Genomic DNA, 21360 nt, shown 5'->3' with positions numbered 1-21360 from the left:
TTGATGTTTCCTCTTTGCACTGTGTTTTTGCAGAGGGCTTGTGTTAGAAATGTGATTTATGGACAATGTTTCCCACAAAACCTTTGTTGGTTTGGCTGCTGCTAGCGCTGGTTCATAATCACTCTTTCACTTCCTTTATGCAAAAAAACTTTTGTGAATAGCTCAAGTGAATAAACTCTTAGCATAATTATCTTTTTTTAATTATAATTATCATAAATTAACTTTGAGTGTGTTCGAAATGAGCATCAATTACATAAAGAGTGGCAACATTGTTTGTTTTGCTCTTAAAGAAAATGTTTTAATGTATTTTTAAGATGTATTAAAACATTAACAGAGGTTTTAATATGATTTAATATGACACTGTCAGTGACATTCAACTGTTAAAGCTGTTCAACTGCCATATTATACTCGCCATATATATTTGGTTATACAGAACATAATGTAACATATTTTATATATAGTTGTGCTGTTTGATGTTTTTGTACCCCCACCCCCCAATTATTTTCCTATGAATTTAATGCATCCTTGATAATCAAAAATACTTTGAATAAATATTAATAAAATCGATCTTACTGATCTCATATGTATATACTGTATACTGTACTTTCAAAAAGTTATTACACTTAATTTATTATGGATTAATATTAATATTTTTTTAATATTACATACTTCAAATAGGTTAAACTTACATTATCAAATATCCTATTCTGATGATAACATTCTCTGTGATTTTAAATGATTTAACTGATTTTATTGATTTTGAATTAGCTACATCTGTCATTTCTTTCAGACTTTTTTATGGACATTTGTGCTCCAGAAGATCCATTTTGACCCAGAAGAGATGGGCATAAATCTCTATAAAAATGCATATAGCCATTTTAGAGTCAGGTAAGTACAAATTACTATAAGGTGTCAAAAAATACCTAATAGTCCCAAAAATATACATTTTATGAAGTTAAATTCACACATATATATTTAAAAAAAAAATATATGCACTTTCGAACCATTGAACTTTGAAAAAAATGATCACTTTTTCATCTGAAAGTGACATTATTATGCAAGTAGAAATTTATTTATTTAGTTTGAAAAACTTTCAGAAGCTGTTTTGTTTTATATATATATATATATATATATATATATATATATATATATATATATATATATATATATATAGATCAAATACAATACGGTTTTATTTTAGTTGAAAAATCTTAAGCTATGGCTGTTTTATAAAATTATTATTCTTCGGGTCCAAACAGACCCGGGATATGTATATAGTATACAGATTCTTAATGCACTTCGACAGTTACATAACATTATAGGTGGACTTATAGGGAAAACAATGATACTATGAGAGTGGAATATAACCCATCTTGTACCATTTCTGTCAAATAATGAGATACTGTGATTTAAAGTTACATTCACTTGGTTTGGATCCTGCTGAGGGAGGCATGTTGAGATCCCCAGACGTTCCTTCAACTCTAACCTCTGTGATGGCTAAATTAACCCGACAGCCTGGCCGGTAACACAGTCAGTGTCGCCTCCTGTCTGCTCCGGCTCAATGTCCCAATTAGCACTCCCCCGCCAGGGCATTATATCCTCTTCTTCACTTCACCTGCCTAAACCCTGAATTACTGAGCAGCAGGGCCACCGCCTCCCTCTGGGACCCCCATCCGTGCTCGGGGAAAAGACAGCACCAGGAATCTTTGCTCATTTTTCATCTGCATTGATTTTGTTGGGAGGAGAAAGTGGTGCAGAGGTAAACAGGGAGGTCATTGATTCAAAGTCACACAAAGACGCCGAGGGAAGGAGGGGGGAGGAAAACGCACCTAGACTAAGAAGGTACATAAAAATGGATGTGTACAGAAAAGTAAAACAAAACACTTTCCCTGGCTTTTGATTTTCTGTTTGCTTCTGTTATGATTTTCTGGTTGTGGCATTTATCTGAACCAGGCCCAGGGGAATGAGACAGATGGAAAATCACGATGCAGTCTTGATATAATTTACAGAATGGAGGAGGTGGTGCATCTCTATCAATTTAGAAACCCCTCGCTGAGGAAATGTGGCATCAAAACACCTGCAGAATTGATGACTCAATAACAAAAGCTCATTTTAAGAGAATGAACCCTGGCACAAATGACTGTTTTACAATATTAAAGTGATCTGCGTTCAGTAGTCGTGCTAGACGTGCATGTTTGTAGGCGACTGACATTTCAAGAGACAAGTTATGATAGAATGAACATATTAACACAAGCTCAAAGTTTGAAAACATGTTTCACTGTCCTTATTTTACATTTGTTGACAATAGTGGCATAGAAATTAGAATGTTTTCATTGTAAATACTGATTACAGAAGTGTGATTATGCAAAGCCAAGTTTGGGATCAGAAAGATGTATTGATTGTTAAATACTTTTATTGCGCAAGGATGCATTACATTGATCAAAAGAGACGCAAAAATGTAGATTTCACATAAATGAAACTTTTCATGAAGATTTTTTTTTTTATTATTATTATTTTTATAATAATAAGGAAAGCTTCTTGGGTAGTAAGTCAGCATATTAAAATGATTTTTGTAGGATGATGTGGCACTGAAGATTGTTCATTACAGGAATAAATTATATTTAAAAATATATTCCATGAGAAAATAGCTATTTTAAATTTGTAATATTATTTCACATTATTACTTATTTTTTATTCATATTGTATATATATATATATATATATATATATATATATATATATATATATATATATATATATATATATAATTTTTTTAACAGTATTTTTGATTAAATAAATACAATTAACATATACATTACATTATATTACATTTCCAAACATCATTTGTGGCTCCACAGCATAAAACATGAAGATAAGTATCAACACACTCAGTGTGCGTCATTTGATTTTCATTTTGTTGCATTAGTCATAAAACATCTAGCGTTTTGCTGAAGTGAAAAATAAATGCCCACATCAACTTTTTCACTTGCAAGCACACTGTAATTATGACTTCTAGGCTTGTAAATAGAACTTCCCAGAAGGATGTGGAGGCGGCATTCAAACTATTTTAACTGATTTGGAACAGCCTTCCTTTTTTTTTTTTTTTATGCTGTCTAGATAGGCAACTCACTAGGTTTTGTAACAGATCTCAAGTGTTTATGTACTGCAATTAGTTCTCAATCTCTGGTTAAAAAAAAAAAAAAAAAAAAAAGAAACCTGAGGCTAGAATGTTAAATCAGAGCCACAAGGGGCAATATCAACCTCTTATCACATCAAACTGCAGTGAAACGCCACAAGCGTTTGACCCCTTCTTTAGCTTTAGAAAGCTTTAGAAAGACAAGACTATGTTTTGAAGTGCATTCTTAAGTTTAGAATTGAAAATACAAAACCATATTTGAGGCACAGTAAGGTCACTTCATGTAAGCATTAAAGCTAAAACAAAGGACTTAGCTTAGCTTTGTTAGCTTAGCTTTGTTTTCTTGGATGTTGCTGTATGCATAATTACCAACTGTTTCTTCTGAGATGAAGAGGGAAAATTACATGAAACGTTTCTGAGGTAAAACAGACGGAGCTAAGGCTTCTCAAGCATCTTTAATTTGTCAGAAATGTCATGTTCAGCGTAGCCAGAGGTTTCGCAACATTTCAAAACACGACTATCAACGTTTCCCGGTAAGGCCCTCCAGAGCCGAGGGGTCTGCAGTATCATATAAAGCACCTCAAAGTTAGATTGAGCTCCCTTGCACCTAGAGGGGATACGGTTGCGTAACTGCCAACAGCCATATCTCCCCACCACCACCAAGACTGTTATCTAATGTGATGCCAAGCTAACAAGCTCAGATGAAAATGCTGAGAAATTTGCACATGCCCATTACAGGCCGTCTGCTAAACTCTGCGCACACTTTCAAAGTGAATGCATAATTTTTGTTAGCGGGAAATCAGAGAAATCTGACTTCCTAAAACAAGTGTGACACAGTTGGCCTTGAACTAAAAAAGCTTAATGCTCTTACCAGCACTGCAATTTGACCTGGAATTTGAGTTGAACTCATTTGAAAAAGCTGGAAGAAGAAAAAAATTATCTTGGCATTTTAACATCCATTTAGCACCAACATGATGTGCGGTGAAAAACTACAGCAAGCCATCTGTCCTGATTAGCTGAACAGCTCTCGTATGATAAAGGTCAAGTGTAAAATGTTCTGCCCAGTGCCTCTTGGATTTTAACAGTAATGGGACGGGCAAGTCCAAAATCTTCATAAGCTAGGGTTGTTTAATTTCCTTTTTGATTTCGTAAAACATTAGACTAAGTGGTGAGATTATTGCTGCAATCATGCTTTGTAAGTAGGTTCAGATGATTATTCATGACTTTGTCAAACATATTAAAGTTTCAGAATAGAAGAACTTTTGATTGTCTAGATGAACTAGGCACTTATTATTTCACATATACAAATCAAAACATAAACCACATTATACTACCATTTAAAGATCTTGGGTCCATATGGTTTAATGCTTGTGTTCACCAAGGCTGTATTTATTTGATCAAAATACAGAAAATAAAAACTGTAATATTGTAAAATGTTATTACAAAATTTAGTTTTCAAAATAGTTTTCTATTTTAATATATTTTAATATGTAATTTTGTATTGTAAATTATTCATTCTAATTTGCTGATTACCTGCTCAATTTAAATTCTCAATGTTTTTCTTTTTCACAAGCTTTTTGATAAATATAAAACTCAAAATTAACATTTGTGATTTTGAGGGATTATTTGATGTTTTTTTTTATTTTTCAAAAAAAAAAAAAAAATAAGTCTCCTTTACTGTCATTTTTGATCAAATCAAAGGCTATTTGCTGAATTTAAAAAACAAAATAATAATAATTAGAAAAACAAAAATCTTATTTACCCCAGATTTTAATGAAAGCATATTTAATTCTGCCTGTGAAATATCTGGTTTATTTGTTACTAATTCCCTCTTCTTTTTTTTTTAAACTGGCAAACTAATTTAATGATTAGATTTTCCTCAAGCACTCAGAACTTCAACACAGGTTAAGACATGATTTTGGTCCCTCTTTAAAAACATCCCTGACCCCTAAAAAGCTATGATGCAAAGGCAATCTGATTGGAGCTTACAATTTTCACAAGTGCTTCCCAGGTTTGTATGCATTATACATTAGACAGTCAGATGAACAGCTAGATAACAACCTTTACACATACTTCAGTTTGATATGCCATTTTATTATTACCAATGTTAGCAGGTGCTCTCTTTGTTCTTCTGTATTTCAAAGAAGGTGAATTTATGTAATGATTAAGAATTTTGCTGTCATAACCAACAAATTCTCTCTTGGATCTGTAATAGTTGCCATAGAAACAAATAATCTCTAAGTCCATATGTGAACGTTTCAGGATCTGAGTTGTCATCTTGTAAGTACGGTAATTCTGCCGCTATGTGAATGTGGCATATATATTTACTGTCATTATTAAGTTTCTTAATGAGGAACAGTTAAACATTTAGAGAATATTTTCACTAAATCATTTTCTTGTCCACCGATCAAATTATCTTTTTGACCTGAACCAATGTGCAGTTCAAAATAAAACCAGAAAATGGTTCTGAAAGAGTAATGAAAAGTTTTGAATACTTACAACCATACCGTTTAGCGACACCCAGCAATCAGGAGGGAAGTCTTGCAGGAGAGGCACCAGAAACTGCAGGCATCCGTCCCAGTGACACAGCAACAACATCATGCCAATCAGGTTAAAGATTCTTACCACTGCACTCGCCAGGTCATACGTCATGTGAAAAATCTGAAGGAGGAACACAAGGAGAGAAAAAGATCAATGGTTTTATTAAAAAACCTTCACAGGATGGCATTTTGTTGAATAACAAATTCATTATCTTCACCCAAAAATGAAAATTCTTTCATTAATTACTCATCCTCAAGTTGTTCCGAACCCGTAAAATGTTTTTGATGAATTCCAAGAGGTTTCTGACCCTGCATAGACAGCAATTACATGCTTCATGGTACTTTTGTGAATGCGTGTCGAATGACACAGAAGAGAAGTTGTTATTTTTGTTTTCTTTTCTTACAAAAAGTATTCTCGTAGCTTCATAAAATTACGGTTGAACCACTGATGTCACATGGACTATTTTAACAGTGTCCTTACTACCTTTCTGGGCCTTGAACGTGGTAGAAAGCTCTGGGATTTCATCAAAAATGTCTTAATTTGTCTTCCGAAGATGAATGAATGTCTTACAGGTTTGGAATGATATGAAGGAGAGTAATCAATTACAAAATTTTGGGGTGAACTATCCCTTGAAGAAAATAGTATGTTATGTGACACTGACGAGTGAAGTAATGGCTGCTGAAAATTCTGCTTTGCCATCACATGATTAAATTACATCTCAAAATATATTAAAATTGTAATAATATCTCACAATATTACCATTTTACCTGCATTTCTGATCATATAAATGCAGCCTTGGGGAGCATTACATACTTATTTCTAACCTTCTAACCTTACCATCTTACCAACTATAAACTAAAGGATATTGTACTGCATATATGTTTATGTATTTGTGTTATTTTATTTCCCATCCCACATGCCCATGCCAATGTATTGAACTGCATTTTGTTTTTTGTTTTTTTGTACGTATAACATGCACTGATGGATCATGCACAATAAAATCAGTGACATTTATGAAGAACGTAAATTGGCCACATTTTGATTTCATTTTGTCTATTACAACTGTCTATAAGACTGAAAAGCTACAAGATATGCCTTGTAGTCTGTTTCCTGCTCTAATGTCCCTTGTTCTTAATAAGCAGTGTTATGTTGTTTCAGAACATGTTCTAAAATTCCCAGTATTTCTCAACTTGCTTTGACGAGGTTCCAGAATTCACATTAGACATTGAGTGGAAACTCACCATGATGTCACATCATATAAAAGTCCCTAAAATTTCTTTACAACCAATCTTTCCTGCTGAGAAGGCAAATCTTTTAAACTAGACCAAACCAAAACCAGTTTAGACCTTTTAAAACAACAACTGCAGTGGCCCAACGACAAGCAAAATAATTACACTACAAAAAAAAAAAACTTTTGTTTTTGCCCCCATTTTTCATGAGCTAAACTAAAAGATCTAAGACTTTTTTTTTTTCAAAAGGCCTATTTAACTCAAATATTGTTGACAAATCTGTCTAAATCTGTGTTCGTAAGCACTTCTCCTTTGCCGAGATAATTCATTCCTCCTCACAGATGTGACATATCAAGATGCTGATTACACAGTATGATTATTGCACAGGTGTGCCTTGGGCTGGCCACAATAAAAGGCCACTCTAAAATTTGCAGTTTTACTGTATTGGGGGTACTGTATCAGCAAACCGCTCACCCACACAATGCCATACACATTGTCTGCCATCTGCCATCTGCCCTGTACAGTGAAAACCGGGATTCATCCATGAAGAGAACACCTCTCCAAAGTGCCAGATGCCATCGAATGTGAGCATTTGTCCATTCAAGTTAGTTATGATGACAAAACTGTGAAAACTGTATATCACTGTGTGATTAAACTCCACATTTTAGAGTGGTATTTTGAAGTGGCCAGCCTAAGGCACACCTGTACAATAATCATGCTGTCTAATCAGCATCTTGCCACACATGTGAGGTGGATGGATTACCTTGGCGAAGGAGAAGTGCTCACTAACACAGATTTAGACAAATTTGTGAGCAATATTTGAGAGAAATAGGCCCTTTGTTTACATAGAAAAAGTCTTAGATCTTTGAGTTCAGCTCATGAAAAATGGAGGCAAAAATAAAAGTGTTGTATCTATAATTTTGTTCAGTGTAACCTGACATAGGCCAAATGGGAAACTTGACAATACATATGATCCAAAGTGTGGTTTACCAGGTTTGAACAAACATTGGGCCAAATATTAAAAATGTACCATATTACCAAGTGACAGATGATTTTGCACCTAAATAAACTTTGGTGTCAGTGGTTCCAAAAAGAACCTTCAACATCCATGGAATCCTTTCATTTGTCCTTTGTTTAAAAAGGTTCTTTTAAGAACTGCTCACTGAAAGGTTGTTAGGGGAACCAGAAAATGGTTGTTCTATGGAATTCACTCTTCAAAATAAAGGTTCTTTATTAGCATTGATGGTTCCACGAATAACTATAAACATACATGCAATCTTACATTATCCAAAAGGTTTTCAATAATGGAAAATGTTTCTTTAGTTTATTCAAATGTATTTTACACTAAGAAAATAATAGTTCTTTTAAGAACTTTTTACTAAAAGGTTCTTTTGAAACCTTTATAACCTTTAACATAAAAAGAGATTCTTCTCCCTTTCAAAAGCAAACTTATTGTGCTATCCTAAGTATGCACAATTTTATGGTAAGTTGTTTTTTTCATAATTTGCATTTAGCATTGTAAGAGCAGAGCTGCTACTTGTTTTGGTCACGACCCACCCATTGAGGACGGTGTTTTAGAGGTTTCATTGAGAATGCCGCCCACAGGCTTTTATGTATAACATTAGGTGCTCTTACACACGATTGCAAGAGTCCTGGTCTGTCTTAGTGAACACTTGGGATATTTGCATGTGTTTTCAGCCAAGGTAGATTTGGTTTATGTTTCACAAGAGCGATACAGCCAAGAGCCAAGAGAAGGAGAGGAAAGGAGAGGTAAGAGGGAGATACAAAAGAGGGGACATGGCCTGAAATTATATGAGATTACATATAAACAGGGCAGATGATTGGTCATATGCAAACTACATTGTGCGCTGGCACAACAGAGACTCGGAAGGCTTTGAATTCCTAAAAAATCAATTCAGGCTTGGCAAGACAGAAGCAGGTGGCAATTTCAAATGGAGTGTAATAATGCAGAGAAATGGATAAGGGGTTAGATGAAGAGTGTGTCTTTCTGCGAAAGATATACACATGAATTCTTGTTTTGTTTTGCTGTTTATTTGGTGTAGTCGACTGAAAGAGACTGTGGTTGTTATATAATTCACAGTGTCTCTTTTTACATTTAGACTTACAACAACTTTTGTGTTTATGTATTAATTAGACGCTTGGTGAATCAGGATTTCTGGCCTGTAAAAGGTGTAAAATGTATGGCAGTACTTGATTTTATCCATCGGGAATTGAATAAATTGTAGAAAGTGGTTCAAAAATAAGAGAAATTTGTCTTTGATAAAGATAAACCTTTTTTTTCCTATTTGTATTAACATGCACAAAAGACCAGAGATGTGTATTAAACAAGTACTAAATAATGATTCTGATTAACCCAGGCTCATTAAAAAAAACGTGCATGTGGCAACATTTTTGCAAAATTATGTGAAATTAAAAAATATGAATCTGGCAACACTATTTATTTGGTTGTTGTACATACGAATTGCAGCAGTGTTAAATGTTTAGGCTCTAGGCTCTATTCTATTTGAAAATAAAACCAACTACCCTAAACCTTACTTAAAGTGTTAATAAAAGCAAACATGAGATTAAAAAAACAATGCATTTGCTTAAGCAACCATGCCATTTTAGCTTGTTTCTAGAAGTCTTTATCAGAACTTGTTTTACGAAGCCAAGTACTTTGCATCATATGTAATGATCAGCTACCAGGTGAGCTACAAAGCATTTTACTACACCAGAAAAGCTATAGATATAGAGCTGGTTATGTGATGCAGACATTAAAATATATTTGTTTGCGAATCATGCATTGTAAATTGTTTTGAAATAAACATAATGTAGATTTGTGCATAGAAAAGTATTTTTTAATCGATAATCTGCCCCAAAATCATAATTTGTGAGAAAAGTTATTGGTGTTTTACTGCCACAAGAGATAATTTCGGCTGGAAAGTACAGTAAATTATATGTATAGGTAAACTGTTGCGAAAATGTAGATAGAGAGCAATTTTCATTTCATACTGACTTTTTACATCATTGCTACTATGACATATTTTGACGTTACAATTATGGAGGAAACTCCAAACACTTTTAACATCAACTCCTATAGCTTGATAACTATAATTGATCAGTTTCATCCAACATGAATAAAGAGACAGATCCTGCTGGTTAATCAGACAAGTTCATGTTATCGCACAGTGTGCTCGTCCATCGTTAGCGAACGACATGGGATAAAAAGTTTCAATGGCACTGGCTCTGAACAAAGCCGATGTTCTCTCCTCAATGCTACCATGGGCACCCTTCTCTAATTCAACCATCCTTCATTTGCATTAAAAGCCCATTAACTCCACACACCACTCAGTTTCTTTTCTATCCGGGCCAGTTATTTCATTATACAGTCCTGGCTGGAGAAACTCAATACATTACCCCCCAAAAAAGATCTCTACTAATGTTTTCCCCAGCTACAGTGGTCACTGGTTTTGCATGATAAACCCTGAATTGCGGTGGATATTTCCCCTGCCAAATTAAGGCAGGATTTGAAGCTGAAGGTAATTGTTATCTATTTTAAAGTCGATGGGTTTGCTCTTGCACTCCACATGCGGCTGGAATTACTAAGGTGTAAATTTGATGGTGTTTTAATGGCTGCTTATGGTATGGGCCTGAAAGCTGCGGTTAAGGGTTAAGTTCATTTTATGCTCCACAAAACCCACAGTGTGATGTGGTGACCTTTTGTAGTCTCACACTATTTTAGAGTTACTGCAAAGAAGCTGAGGCGTCATTGTGAGTTAACAGAACAGACTGCCGAAACTGTCTCTGCAAATTTATCTCTGAGTTTGTCACTTGTAATGTGATCCAAAAGTATTTCTTTATGAAATACAGAGGATGTTGAATTTCTTTTTATCATGCATTTTGCTATGAAGAGAACAGATGTTTTAAATAAAAATGACCGTAGTTAGTTTCTTAAATGTCCCTTATTTGTGAATAGTTTAATCAAAATGTAACTTTCTCCATATCTTGTCTAGTAAGCAAGGTTATGTGGATGGGAAAATCCTGCTCTAACATAATTTCTTGGCTGCATCCAAAAACTGGAGAAAAAAAACTGCCTTCAGAGGACATATTCCAAGGTACAGTAAGAAGGCATCAAGGTGAGTCCGAATCTAAAGTTAGATTCACTTCCTGTCTCATGAGATACCTTCTTCTGACTGATTGTTGAAGGTAACATAGATATATCCTTTGCTGCCTTTAATATCTCACAATCCTACATTAAAATATATATATATATATATATATATATATATATATATATATATATATATATATATATATATATATATATATATATATATATATAAATAAGTAGATTTACTTTAAGTTTTTGCACACATAAATTTTAAGTAAAATTTAAGTATTGAATTAAGTAAAATCTACTTAACTAAGTTAGGTACATTTAGCAAAGGAATTGAGCAAATTTAACATGGCCAGTTAGAGTTTGATGAGTAATATCAATCTAGTTATTTTTATAAATTTGCAATCATCAAGTACATTACCCTAAGTTACAGTTTAGCACTGGAAAACAACCATGCTATCAAAGCATGTGGTTTATTTGCATACATGTAAGTAAGCAAGTAGATAGCTTGTAATCCTTTGAAGATAATATGTCCAGTCAATGTAATTATTACCCAAATGAACAGACCTCGATACTTGGTACACCAGACACAATGACGGTAACAATCAACGGATAGTGTTTGAGTATAAATGGGTCATTTTGAGTAGAAAATTAACTCCAGAAATCACAAAACAGTAAGTTACTAAACCTAACGACAAAATCAACCATAAAACAATGTAAATACAACTCAAAAACATTGCAAATTTAATTTCCACAAGCTTAAATTGATTAGTAATATAGAATTTACTTTATATTTTAAATCCTTGTCTGAACTTATTTAATGCAGAAATTACATTTGTTTTTATGTACATTTTATCAGTGTATGTGTTCCATTCCATGATGATTAATATATATATATATATATATATATATATATATATATATATATATATATATATATGGCATCTGAAAGTTGCATTTGGTGGTCAGTTTTTGTGTAAATGTATATTTCAGAAAAATATTTATGCACTTTTGATGTTATTTCTAGTGAGAGATTAGTATGAAAGTAATTAAATTTTAATTTAGTTATCAACAAAACTAATTTTATTGTTGATCATTTAACTGTTACGCTGTCTCAGAAGCCTGTCCTAAATCAGTTTCATGAAGTGCTTTTGTGTAAAAAAGCTACCTACAGTACAATGTCACATAGCAGCTGATAAGGCAGCAAGACAGCTGCCTACTGTATGTTTTCAGATGCAGCCCTTGTTGTTTTACTCTGTAATACTCATATGGATTACATTATGGAAGTTAAATGTGTTTTGAATGTAGCTCCAAAGTGAAGTGTGTAGTATTTTTTTCCCATCCCATTTGTGGGTTGATTGCTTGCTTTGTGTTACTTTCAAAACATTGCTTTAAGCAGTTCTGACCAGCAACAGTGTCTCAGCCAATGGCATGAGTTTGAGGTGTGGCTATCTCTTAATTTACCAATAGCAGATGGATGTTTTTTTTTTTTTTAATGATTCCGTTTTGACATAGAAATAACATACTTCACCTTTCAGTTTTTGTGAAAAAATGACACAGAATATGGCTTCCGAACAAATCCTGTGGCACCTCCTGATTTTAAGCTGTTACAGTCTCTGAGCTGTGAGGTTTAGAATATTGTCAAAACGCATTAACCTTCAAATTGGCCTGAGGAAATGGCTGTATCTTACATACACATGACTAGCATTTTATCTATATTGGTTTTCCTAGGCTTGCAAATACACCTTATGGGACTCACACGCAATATCAGAAAGTGCTGACATGAAAGACCCTCAATGCCAATTAATCAATCCAATCTGTGATCAGTATCCACAAACAGACCCAGACACAAGGTTTCTTTGGCTAGGATTATGGCTATGGCTATAACTATCATGCCTCACATAAGTATGCAAAACAGACACGAATGTTTAGCCAATGCATTGCAAGTGTCTTGTTAAACAACTCTTGCACTACTCTAGCGGTAACAAAACTCAATACTCAAGGGTGGGATAGAGTTGCAAGATAGAAAAGCAAAAGTGTTGTTATTCAGGTAGCTAGCTATAAACATGTTGACAATGTACTGTAGCTAACTTGCTCCATTATCTTACCTGACATAGAAAATTGGCTGTATAAGTAAGTTGTTCATGATAATGTCTGTAGCAGTGGCAATGCAATCCATACTTGTTTGCTTAAGAATTTTCTGACTCATTTTGGAAAGCAATTTCCAGATTGGGAGATAGATGTGTCTTCGCTCACATACTTGTATACAAAAATGTCATACAAAATGTCCAAGTTTCAGTCATACAGTGGTTGGAGGTGATTCGCCATTGGAGAGTTACTGAGATCTCAAAGCCCATTCTACCCTTGAACAAAGCAATTAACCCAAGGTTGCTGCAATGGGACCATTTCCGCGATTGTTTCCTGTAAGTCACATTGGATAAAAGAGTTAGCTAAATTGTATTAGCAATTTCACCATACAGAATAATCAAATAATAGCTTGAGGACCTTATTTGGGAGTTTACAAATAATACATGTTACATGTTTTCCTTCAGGTCTTTTAACTTTAACATACAACAGCAATGTGTAGAGGTGAAGCACTATGGGAATGCTAACCAACAACACTCAATTGATGTTCAAGGTTACTGGTGGAAGGGCACACAGCACTTAAAAGTTCAGACCACCAGCTTCAGATAACCCCTACCAGGCACTGCAACGGACACAGATCGAACAGATGAGCCAGCCCCAAGGCATTCTGCATTATTGTCCACTAGGGGCAAATCATACTGTACATCTGCAAGGTATTACTTTTGTCTTCTCGACATGCTGCATGTTTTGAGGAATTCATTTGACTGTTCAAACCCCTAAACCTAAGTCTGAGCAACATTAATAGTGATTTTTGCATTACAAAAAGTAAAAGAAAGAATACAGACATATCATGAGCTGTTTTAGACCAAGGGTTGCAACCCCAGTTTGAAAACGCCTTTAGTTTCTTAATTCTAGTTTTTCTAGCTATTTCTTAGCATTTACTCATATAACTGTAAATGTAAGACGTGATCAATGTTTCTTTAAAAAAAAAAAAATAAATAAATAAATAATAATAATAATCTTTGTGAGAAACTGTAGAGCAGCAGATGAACAAGCTAAACTGAGTAGGAGTAATATACATACAAAAAAGAAAATAGTTTACAATGCTAATAAGTAGGCAATAGAAAGATGGGCAGCTGAGTCAAGCAGAGAGTTCGGTGAATGCCAGAGAAAGCCTCAGGCACTCTACGCTCACTTATTATCAATTATTTTCCAACTCGGTCTCCTTCTCAAACTAGTTTGTTTATCTTTCTGTTCTCCTCTCAGTAATGTTTGGAGGCAGATTCCTCTAGTTGGTGATTTGATTTTGAATCAGTAGCATCCCTTTGAGATGGTGTTGTCTCTTCTGGATGTATAACCCCCAGTGGGTTTGTAAGTTGTCTTCCATTGTGCCCCAGTGCCTCATGGGAAGTAAGATCAGGCTTATTAGAGCAGTGCATCCCAAGGCCAAGGTCTCCCAGAGGAATACAAATTGATGCATGTAAACACACACACACACACATATAATATATAATATATATATATATATAATTTGTCTTTTATTTTCTTCCTTTCTTTTGCTTACTTATGTACAATAACAATAAAAAAATTCCATAGGGAACCAAGGACAGATGCACTCATACGTAAAGAAATTATCCCAAAAAATATGGTAAAACACTGATGTTGTGTCACTTATTATAGTAGCTTACAACATAGTTTTGAGAGGCTCGTGCTGTGGATTAAACTAGAACCACAGCAGGAACATCTACATTTGTTCCATGGTAAACTATTGTTAATAATGTAATGTCATTTAATTTACAGTATATAGTGATATATGTGTTGTAGAAGCATTAGGAACATTTGTGTTCACTGATACTGAGGATTTCATTTGTAATTGCTTTCAGATTACGCTTTTTTTCTGATTCAGTAACTGTGATAAGTGTTTGCCTGGATTTTGATTTGCATTTTGTGCAGTTTAATTATGTTACTGTGTAATTTAACAGTTTGTATGAAGGAAAAGCATATAAAATGGCTTTGCAAGGTCACAGTTTATTCTAGTCCATATTAAAAAAAAAATTTAAAAAGAAAAGAAAAATCTAATCAGTTTATGAATGTATTTTCATCACAAGTTGTACAACCTATTACCAGCTCTATATGCATTTTTATCTCACATTTGCTTTTGTTAACATCATCGGTTAGTTTTAGCGTAGGTTCTACAGTATGTTACTTTCAAATATAACATGGCATTAGCTTTTCCGCACTACTAACCAGACATTCAATTTCCAAACCGCCGCGATATGTACAATAACCAAAGTAATAAAACATGGTAAAACTGTTCAGTAACTACGAATGTGTCGCAAAACGTGCAAGAAGCACCATAATATAATGTTTACCCAAAGTGCCTGGGTTGCACATTTTACTGAAAATCTTGCTGACTGCAGCAATCTCTCATTCATTCCCATGCAAACCTAATGAACTGCAATTCTGCAGGAAACGCTGCTCAAACTTCATACTTTCTCTTGTTTTCCTCTCTATTCGTCTTCTCGACCTCTTTCTGTATCTTCAAGCTCTTTCTTTCTCTCCTCCCACTGCTGTCTCTGGGAATGGCTCGGGCAACAGCAGTGATACAGTAGAGGCTTCTGTAACTCTATTAATCTGCCTGTGTGAGAGATACTGTAGCGGTGTACAGTGCGCCAGGGCTAAAATTAGCCCACGGCTGTGAGGCCTGATGTTTCACAGCGCCCTGACCCATCACCATTCCAGCACTATCTCACATGCACGCATGCTTAGTACACTCACACACTGCTAAAACACACATATCATCACAAACTGTACGTGTAGTAACATATATAAAAATAAACACACTCACACAGATGGAAATCCTGAGTACAAAATTAACTTTCTAAACATCAAATGCAAGTAACAATGGACTGTAATGACAATTTAACTAGTCATTTTTAATGTTTTGTAATAGGTGCAGATTTACTGAGATACAGAAACCTTGTCTATGAGGCTGCAATCCCAGAATGCATTGTGACAAGGGCAGTGATCATTTTAATTTAAGCATGCATTGCATTATTAGCATTTACCATAAGGGGCATTATAGTGAAAATATGTTCAGATACGTTCATGGTGGTGCAAAATCTGAAGAAAATCTTGCTGAGAAAACAAGTTAAAGCTAGACATTTTATATACAGAGTTAAAATTAATCAACTTTAAACACAATTTAACTGCCCTGCGGCAAGGTCAGTGATAATTTTCATGTGTCATAATATAGTGCAAGTATGTATTGCATTATTAGCATAAACATTCTTCTTAAATGGTCAGCTACTGTCGTGGTGGAGCAAAATCTTGCTGAAATAACTAGTTAAAGTTAGATAATGTTGACTTGTTTAAAGTTTACAGTATCTACCTGAATAGCATTAAGCTTAATGGCACAGACATATGAATCTAACTCTATCACCGTTTGAGAATTGAGACTGTGTATGTACAGTAGGCTACTACAAGGACATGCGCTTGCAGTATATTAGCTAAGCATTTACATACTTGTGTGTAAAGTATGCACTCTATAGTTACAAACCTACAGTATGTTGCACATAGTTAGAAAAGCACAGTGCTAACCTCATACACTGACACAAAATTCTAATAGACTCGCTTTCTTTCAATACAAACACACATACACAGATGGAAGCTAACAACATCTAAGGGTTTAATAGCTCATTTAGGACCCAGAAAAGACATGAAAAGGGGAAAAAGAAACATGATTTACAGGAAGATACACATTAGCCTATTAGCATTGCTAATGTTTCACAGTTCTGGAGGGATGAGAGACCATGACAACCGCCTGGGTGCTATTCATCAACTAAACATTAGTGAAAAAAGAAACAGTGGTGGAAAGGAGGAGATTATGGGGACAGTTATCATAACTATGATCAAAACAACTTTAGCTTTTCAAACATTCCACTTTAGCGTTGGAGCCTAACCAGGTTCTGGCAGACAAGAGACTATGATTTTAATATAACTCTGATGTAGTAAACGTGCTCAGTAGCTCACCTGGTATAGCATTACATTTTCAATGCGGAGTGCTGAGGTAATAAATGTGCATAAACCACAGGCATGTTTTTCCCCAGTGAGCCTGGGTTGCAATATAAATATCACAAGACAAGGAGAGGTATAAAGAGATTTGTGGGTGATAAAGATAAAGAGACATTCCGATTGTCTCAATCAGATTTGCGTATGTGAATCTCTAATCCTCATTACAGAGTTTATTAATCAGTTCCTGAGTGGGGTTCACAGTATGCTAACAGAATTAGCTTCATCATTATTACAGCTCTGTTAAAGACATTGCATTCATGCATAGTTCACAGTTTAAACATGTCTTATATGTATCTAATCCAGTACTGCATTCTGACATGGCTTCTGTCGTTGTAATTTGACATTGTGTATGTGTATATCCTCTATTAAAAGTTATCAAGGATTAACAGGGTTTAATTTGCTGGGATTAAAATCCACAATTGAACACAAGGTAAGCCACCAAACCCCCAACTGCTCCCCGGGTGCTGTAGCATAAATGGCTGCCCACTGCTCCAGGTGTGTGTTCACTGCTGTGTGTGTGCACTTTGGATGGGTTAAATGCATAGCATGAATTCTGAGTATGGGTCACCATACTTGGCTGTATGTCATGTCACTTTCAAATCATTCTAATATGCAGATCATTTGTATTAATGCTAATCTTTAATTAACAATGGGAATCTCGAAATAATGTACTACACAGTACAATACTGGTGGTATAACATCATGTTGATGTGTTCGGCATTATGCAGCCATGTTTTGCTTACCGATTTCAGGCTAAGATGCATCTTGTTTAAGAATCTTTAAACACCCTAACAAGCTAAATGAAGTGGAAGGGCTTTGCACAGAAGAGGAAATGTGACTCACTGCGTTTGCTTTGAGGGGTTTTCACTGTTCTAGAGGAAGAGGGCTTTTTACAGTGTGCCTGGCAAACAGCCGCATGGAAATGACATCAGCCTCTCTGCACTCAGTGAGGGCCTGTGAACCGGACCCCCGTGGGGTGACAGAGAATGGGCCAGAACTTTGAGCGCAGCCTCACCGGCTGTCATTAAACCTTCTGATTCAACCCATTATGGAGCCATTTAGCACTTTCACATCCTACTCACACTGACCTGACAGTCTAAAACAGAGGAGGGCCGATGGGTAGCCTGCTGTCAGTGAAATATGTGTGAAAATTTATTTTTGAAAAAAAGCACAGATAAGGGGTTTATCAGAGAGAGGGAGAATGGTGATGAAAGTATAGATTCATATATATGTATATATATATATATATATATATATATATATATATATATATATATATATATATATATATATATATATATATATATGTTTTGTAATCTTAAACCAATATTAAAATTAATAGCCATTTGTCATACATTAAAAAGTGTTATTATTGTGCACATTAAAATATTAGGTTATTCTAGTAAACCAAAATTAAATTAAAATTATTGAAAAATGATGTTAATTAAAGTAAATGTTAAATGAAATAAAACATTAAAAAATGTATTTTATTTCAAGGCAACACTTCTCATTTTTACTCAGTTTAACTTTAAGTACTAAAATAACAAAAATTTAAAATAAAAATAAAAACTATATAGACATTTAGACAACAATGTTAAGGTGAGTAAATTATGCAGAATTTCCATTTTTCGCCTGAACTGTCCCTCTTATAGGAATGCAACTCCAAGTTATTAAGCATGAACACGCAGAAAAGAAATAAAAGCAAACTGTACAGTTTACTTAGCTCAGACCTAGTAAATGTCTTCGACCTGTTCAGACTGTGTGACCTAACAGCTTTCTCTGATGAGCCCCTTATTTACCGACTTAAGACATTATTAATTCAAGTCAAGGTTCCGATCAATAAAAACATTCCTTGGGTCGCTGCCGCATGTGTGTGTGCAGAGGATTTGGCAACTCAACCCTGTCGGCTATGTTTTACCTCAGAGTACAAAAACATCTGACACTTCGATTACTGAAGTTCAAAAGCTTTGTGAAGAGAAGGCAGCTGATCCAAAAGTCATCTTGCTACAGCGTCTTTCACCAATTGATAAATGCATTTTCTTTCTTCTGAAACACAGAGAAGGTCTGTAAAAGTTCAGGGGTTGTCAGCGCATCAGGATTCAGTGCGCTGAAATCTGGCACGTCTTGCTGAATTCTAATGTATCAGATGAGTGTGAGGGGAAGAGGCCAGAGAGATTTATTTTCTTTGATAAGATGTGGGATATTTAGAAAGCCTACTTGTAAAAATCACATTCAGCCATAATCTGGCTTCTGCATTCATTTAAGAATGGAGGAAATAAACAACAAACATGTTCACTCACGTGTCTGTCCATCTGTCGAGCATTTCAAGCTTGTTTTCTCACTGATGTGACATTCGGATGCTTGTTACTTGGAATTAGATAAAATGTCTTTATCCTATAAAATCTTTTCAACTCTAATGAGAGTAAATCACATGGACAGACATCATTCTTTAATCTTCTATCCATTAGTGGGTTTTTCTGTAAGCCACAACATGATGTTGGTGATTTATGAAAAAAGATTTACTGTTTTATTCTTTTATATTATATAACTAAAATAAAAACTGGATGTTACAACATATATAGTATCTAACTTGTTTGGAAACAGTCATTAGTGGTTTTAATACTTAGCAACTGCATAGCAATGTAAGGGTTAGGGTTAGGGTTATAACCTGAAAACACTTACAAATCAATGTTGCAATACCTTAGCAACCACCCAGAGCACCCTACCAACTGCATAGCAATGCTCTTTTACCACCTAAAAACACCAACAAAACAATGTAGCAATACCTTAGCAAACACCTGAAAACAACGACAAAACAATGCAATATTGCCTTAGCAATTGCATAGCTATGCTCTAGCAACCACCTAACATTGTAGCCAACCAGAATAACCTTGACACCATATATCAATGCCCAAACAACCATCCTGAATTCCCTAGCAACTGCATATTAATGTGGTTAAACCACCAGAACACACACACACACACACACACACACACAAATTATGTGACGTGGATCCCCTAGTTACCAGAACACCATAGCAACCACTTGGGCCACCCTAGCAACTGCATACCAATACCCTCGCAACAACCTAGAAATGTAACCAACTGGTATAACCTAGCAGTCATATTGCCCTAACAACCATACTCAAATCCTAAGCATCTGCACAGTAATGGTCTTGTAACACCAATAACACATAAGAAACCATGTAGCAATGCCTTAGCAACCACCCAGAATGTCCTAGCAACTGCATAGCAATAATATAGGTAATATAGGATTGTGTGACTGGAGCAATGCTGCAAAAAATCCAAGCTTTGATTGTTTTCATAATAAACTGTCACAAGTGAATATTAAATTATTTTGTGGGATAATTTAATATATTCTAAATAAACTACAAACATAAAATTATATGCATTTATTTTGTCCTTACATTCTTTCTTGTAACTCCTCCCTCTCAGTGACATAGCTGACAGAACGGCTCATTATGCAGCTCATGCAGGCCTTTGTCTTCTCAGGTGTAAATCACAATGATATTCATGGTATTCACGCCTACTCGCATTTGACTTTTACAAACAGAAAGTGTCTTAGAAAATTTCAATCAATATATTGTTTTCTGTAAGCTAGTAAACAAGATGATTTTCACATCATTTAGAAAGAAAAATTCTAGGCAAGAAGCTCCAGTTCTCAAAAACAATGTTCTTTGTGTTTAATGGCCTTATTCAAGTGATTTAACATTTTTAGTTTTTCACTAACCACGCATAAACATTGTTTTCTCAAAAACACAATCATGTACATACATGCTGCTCACATATTATTATAGCCCAGTTTCTGCTGATTACAGTGAGATTAGACTTTAGCCATTTAGATGTTTATAAGCAACTGAAAAAAAACACCCTTAGACCTCAGAGTGTTAACAACCACCCTAAATACATTAGGAACTGCATAGTAATGCCCTAAAATCATGCATAACACTTGAAGAATAATGTGATGTCCTAGTTAGCAGAAGACCATATCAACCATTTGGACAACCCTAGCTACTGCATAACTGTGCTCTAGCAACCACTTAACAATGTAACCAACATGTATAACCTAATAACCATATAGCAATGCCCTCACAACCATTCTGAACTGTCTAGAAACTGTATAGAAATAGTAGCAATGCCCTAGCAACAACCCGGAA

The 21360-nt window shown here is 34.8% G+C and overlaps 1 protein-coding gene across 1 annotated transcript in view; it reads right to left on the bottom strand.

Annotated features, from left to right (window-relative positions):
• hcn1 (hyperpolarization activated cyclic nucleotide-gated potassium channel 1) overlaps window positions 1-21360 on the bottom strand; it is a 109010-nt gene that overhangs the window by 48138 nt on the left and 39512 nt on the right. Inside the window, exon 3 of the mRNA XM_026196635.1 lies at window positions 5636-5797. Within this exon, the coding sequence (XP_026052420.1) occupies window positions 5636-5797 (162 nt within the window). The remainder of the gene's footprint in view (window positions 1-5635; window positions 5798-21360) is intronic.

The sequence above is a fragment of the Carassius auratus genome, chromosome 21 (assembly GCF_003368295.1).
Source record: "Carassius auratus strain Wakin chromosome 21, ASM336829v1, whole genome shotgun sequence".
Taxonomy (NCBI): Eukaryota; Metazoa; Chordata; class Actinopteri; order Cypriniformes; family Cyprinidae; genus Carassius; species Carassius auratus.
The sequence above is the reverse complement of the archived record's forward strand: the minus strand, read 5'-3'. Positions and strand labels throughout refer to the sequence as shown.